Below are 4,813 nucleotides of genomic sequence, written 5' to 3' on the forward strand. Positions count from 1 at the left end.
AACGTCAACGCCTCGGTCGCGCTCCTCGTGTGGCGGGTGTGCGACGGATGTGGAGAAATGCCTACTTGTAGGGGGTCGGGGACGTGTCTCTGCTGGGATGGCGGGTGTGGTAGTAGTAGTAGTTGTGGTTGTGGTAGTGCTAGATGCTGCATTTGCAAACCGAGTCTGGAATTGCGAGTGGTTTGAGAAGTAACCAGCCATCGTGAGTAGGATAAATAAATGAATAAAATTGCGAGAAAAAGATGTTAATTGAGTGTGGAGCACCAGGATCGGTCACTAGATGCAGGAAGAGAGGACGGTCGGTGAGTATCAGTGAGTATGGACAGACAAAGTATGGACAAGATGGTATCGTAGGTGATTGAGAAAAGCAAAGGATAATAGGATTAGTAAGCCGTAGTTCTGTCTCCTTTCACTCTCAACCACTACCACTGAATCTAGACTTCTGGGTCATAACGGCTAGACAACCACAAAGTACTTTTAGACAAGTACTTGCGTAGAAATCACTTCGCTCATTCAAGATACCATCGCATTATTGATACGCGTCCGCGTACTCTATAGACCCACTATACCACCCATTCAAGATTCGAGCGGCACCATGTCGCACGCTAGACACCAGTCCTCATCGCCGCGTAAGTCGATGCGGGCATCCGAACCACTCTCGTCCCTAGATCAGACCATGCCAAATGGGGCACATTCTCTGGCACATGAACTCGCTGTTGCACTAATGCCTGAACCCGGAGGCGGGTCACGAATGCTCGCGGAGGAGTTTGGGATTGAGTATGACGAAGGCGCGGAAGGCATTGATGAAGATGACTGCGCACGTAGAGATGAGGAGCGTGAAGTGCATGCACCAGGGGATAGTCTGGCGAATGAGATTGGAGGAAGCCTAGCTGATGAGATGGGGGGCTCCAGTTTGGCGGACGAACTAGGCGGGAGCGGGAGTGCTGATGAGGATACCGATGAAGATGTAGAAGACAGTATGGATGGGGACGATGGCGATGACCCGTTTATCCCAAGAAGACGAGAGCAAGATGCCATGGAGATCCTTGCACAAAATCTCGCTTCAACAGATCAATTCCTTGCACATTTACGCGCCATCGACGCTCTACCTACTTTATCCTTCTCACACACCTCGGACGCTGCTCCAAGCGCACACGTCCTGGAAAGATTGGCATCAGACATGGTCCGTGCCATTAACGAAGCTACAAAAGAACGGGAAAGTCAGGTGCGCGAGCTCATTGCGTATGAGCGCGAATTTCGCCGGCTTTCGACAGAGGTCGGTGGGAATGATGTCCTTTGTGAGTTGGATGATATTGACGAGGGCGAGACCGAGACCGAGCCTGTGCCGACGAAGCTAGATACCGTCGCCGAGGAAGACGAGCTTGAATCGTCTTATGCACCGTCCCTACCTTCGTCACCCGAAAAGCCCTCGTTCGCTGCACCCCAGCCCTCCAGTGCTGCTGCACCACTGCCGCACCTGGTGCAGCTGCGAACACATACAGCGGCACTGCTTTCATCCCTTACAACGATATCAGAGCAGGCACAGGTGAATGGAGCTGCTACAGCAGATTCGGGTCGGCGGATTCGTGCGCTGAAGAACCGTTTTGGTGGACTACGTGGGGAATGGGAAGGGGCGGAGCGCAGCCGTGGACGTATTGAACGGTGGGAGCAGGAAGGCGCAGATCTCAATTGCAGTAGGGTTGCGGAGGAGCACATGATTGCATTCCAACAGGCCATAGATGAGGCAGGGGTTAAGACACAGGCAATTATGGCGCGGTAGATGGTATGATGTAGGATGGACTTGACTACGCTGGAGGATCGCTACATATCTATTCACATTCATTCACTCGTATTACAATATTATACCAGCGCATCATTTATATTTTGCTTGTAGGACCAGTCACTGGTCCGATGTCGGTCATCTACTTAGTATGCAGCACTTCGTCTCCAGAAAATTATATGTAAAGGTCACGCGGACATATTTCAAGTGAATTTCAGCATTTTCAACTTCAACTTGATTTTGATCTGTATGATACAGTAGGGGAGCTCACAGTATGTAGGTCGCTTCTGCTTCTGCGTTTGCTTCTGCTTCTGCTGACACGTGAGGGACAAGGGTTAGTGGTGTGTTATGTAAGCAGTTAACTCCCTAACCCATACTACACATGCCTCGCAGCTCGCTACATCAGCAATACTTAGAATCCTATATCTTTTTCATGATTATTCAAGCACTCTTTCGACCTGCACAGACACTCGAAGACCTTTCACAAGAGCTTACTACAGATATAAATTGCATATCAGCCATACAACAAGCTCGCTACCTGAATTCTCGCCCTCCGGTCCTTAAATCCAGCAGTCTACACCTTGCATGGGAATGGGCACAGAGTCCAGCTGACCACCACCGCTTTGTCAATATGTTGCGAGTCTCTCCAGAGGTATTTTGCAACGCAACGATTCAAGTTTGCTCTTGACACGGTCACCGGTTGCCGTCGGATCAATCTCGTAGCACTCTGGTAGGACAATAGCACCAATACGTTTATAAACGCTGGCCTTCGTCTCGCCAGATGTGTTCTGATGGCTCCGTGAATTAGTACTAGTAACTCAGATATCCGCACTCACCTCATGTTGATCTTTTTTACCAAACAAGACCTTGTAATTTGCCTTTGCACTGATTTCCGCGATGAGTTTCCATATACGCGAGTGCTCGTTCTCGTTCCACTGAATGTCGGGTAGATTCTGTATCTTCTTCGATTTAGCCATGCGAGAGTATAAAGTAGAGTACAATGCGACTTAGCGCACTCCGAGCGGGATGGCCAGAAATGGTATATTCAATTTAGTTTCTATTTATTTTGCTGTATATGTGAAAATATCGATTTATTATGGACGCAGAAGCAGAAGCAGAAGCGACCTACTGTGAGCCTCCCTAGTAATATAGCTCAAACTTCCGACGTAACCATCGTAGTAAGCTCGCGAGTTGTACCTGCGACAGAGCAACTATCCCTTATTTCAAGCTGGGTATTCGATCTTGCCGTGGTTGTCTGATTGCTCACAATGAATCTCTCGTTCAGCGCAGAACTGCAAGACTTGTGTCGTCAACGTTCTTAGCATTCACTGTTGCTTACGCTCGATCGCTCAAGTTCGACGCCCGGCACGCTTCCAGTTACTAGCGAGTCCCATCATACACCCCTCGAGTCTTGAACATGTCGTGTAACTACTAAAGAGGTCCGTAATAATTTGTTACTCGGTCAATGACTCCGACTCGTCGGATAAGACTTTTCATAGAAGTGTTCCATCAGCTCCGAACTCAGTTTTTGATAAAAGCAAAAAGCTGCGAAATGTGGAACTCCCTGGTGTGTCAGGGTACAAACTGCCTGATGTAGTAGACGCTGACGAAAGGCTCGCGGATTTTGGTCTTCTGAATCAGTCTCCCAGACGACAATCATTCCAGCCTTTGAATGTGCGTATAAAAGGAATGAGGGCACCTCGCTCTGGATGCATTACTAGGGCTAGGTTGTGTCCATGGTTCAAATTACGGCGTGAGCAAGTCTCACGAACATGCTCTTCGGGGTACCTGTTTGGATAAGACTTTTCATACAAGCTTTGAGCTTTGGATATAAGCAAGCCGGTATGTGGGACCCTTTGGTGTGTCAGGATACAGACTGCCTGATATAATCTATCGATATGAAAGCAGCGGTCAAATGTTCTGCATGTTCTGAAGTCTTGTCTCTACATATACGATTGAATGATTTTACGGGAGTCCTTAACTGGTGGAACGTATCATGTGACATACTGGATTTAAGTTCGAACCTTGTGAGTCACCCTTTTAAAACTTTGAGGTTCGATGTGCTGTAAGTGCAATTTTGAATTTACAATATGACGAAAATGCGCAATATAGCCTAGCGCATATTGTTCATGTGGATATTCCGATGCGAATGGGTTTTTTTGTTGCTAGATGGATCCGAGATGAGTCTAACTCCATACTGACTCAGATCACCATCATTCGAATATCTCAATGTCTTTCTCGAACATTCTGATTCACTTACGAGTATGAGATGCATCTATGTAGCGCCGAGGAACTTCTTGGCCAGGGCGTCTCTGTGACTCTTTTTGAACTGCAGGTATCAAATTTTGGTAGTTTTTTATGCGCTGTGGATGTGAACTAAATCATGTTTTGTTCAGTGAGACTCAGAACCCCATGTTAGATGGCTGTCAGAGAGTGCTGGACTGTGTTCATGGGCACGTAATCGGCGCCCCTTATCACATCAATTGCAACTTAATGCTATGTCGGCACGATGTAGGACTCGCGATAAATATATTTTCTACTAGCCTAGCGCTTGTTCAGACTTAATTTGGGATGTAGTGACAAGGTTTGACTGCTACCTTCTTTGTGCAGGCGCTCAAGAAGTCAATGCGTATCTTCTTCGCACAGGCTGCCGATTGAGATGCCAAGACATTACGGGCCAGATAAGTGTGTCCCGCATTTTTACATGCAGTAAACGGTCAGTCTCAGCCATCTTTTATAAGTACTAGTTATTGATTTAAACTTCCAGATCCACCTGCAAATACTTCTCAATGGACCGGCAGAGGCGTCTGTTAGTTCTTACGATCTTCATCTCGAGCGTCATATTCACTCTTTGCTGGTCATTTATTCTTTTCTTATGGCATAAGGAATATCTGGTTCTCCACGATCGCATTGTCCGCTCGATCATAACATATCCTACCGAACTCACTCTCATATCCACTGTGATATCCACGATTCTGTCTGTGACCACCACAGCGTAAGTTCAATAGCTGGTGCACGTAGTGCCTAGCTGAC

At 47.4% G+C, this 4,813-nt stretch overlaps 2 protein-coding genes across 2 annotated transcripts; both read left to right on the forward strand.

Moving 5' to 3' along the window:
• The first annotated feature begins 2,142 nt into the window (after positions 1 to 2,142).
• On the forward strand, positions 2,143 to 2,787 carry BJ212DRAFT_1411621 (uncharacterized protein). The gene has a single exon (XM_041337490.1). The coding sequence runs from the start codon at positions 2,163 to 2,165 to the stop codon at positions 2,466 to 2,468; it is 306 nt and encodes a 101-aa protein (XP_041185184.1). The 5' UTR covers positions 2,143 to 2,162; the 3' UTR covers positions 2,469 to 2,787.
• Positions 2,788 to 3,315: 528 nt separating this feature from the next.
• BJ212DRAFT_611478 (uncharacterized protein) lies at positions 3,316 to 4,250 on the forward strand. The gene is made up of 5 exons (XM_041343653.1): positions 3,316 to 3,347; positions 3,422 to 3,622; positions 3,686 to 3,845; positions 3,987 to 4,115; positions 4,177 to 4,250. The coding sequence occupies exons 2-4, from the start codon at positions 3,553 to 3,555 to the stop codon at positions 4,096 to 4,098; spliced, it is 342 nt and encodes a 113-aa protein (XP_041185185.1). The 5' UTR covers positions 3,316 to 3,347; positions 3,422 to 3,552; the 3' UTR covers positions 4,099 to 4,115; positions 4,177 to 4,250.
• Positions 4,251 to 4,813: the final 563 nt, after the last annotated feature.

This window comes from Suillus subaureus, assembly GCF_016647635.1.
Source record: "Suillus subaureus strain MN1 chromosome Unknown BJ212scaffold_344, whole genome shotgun sequence".
NCBI classification, from domain to species: Eukaryota; Fungi; Basidiomycota; class Agaricomycetes; order Boletales; family Suillaceae; genus Suillus; species Suillus subaureus.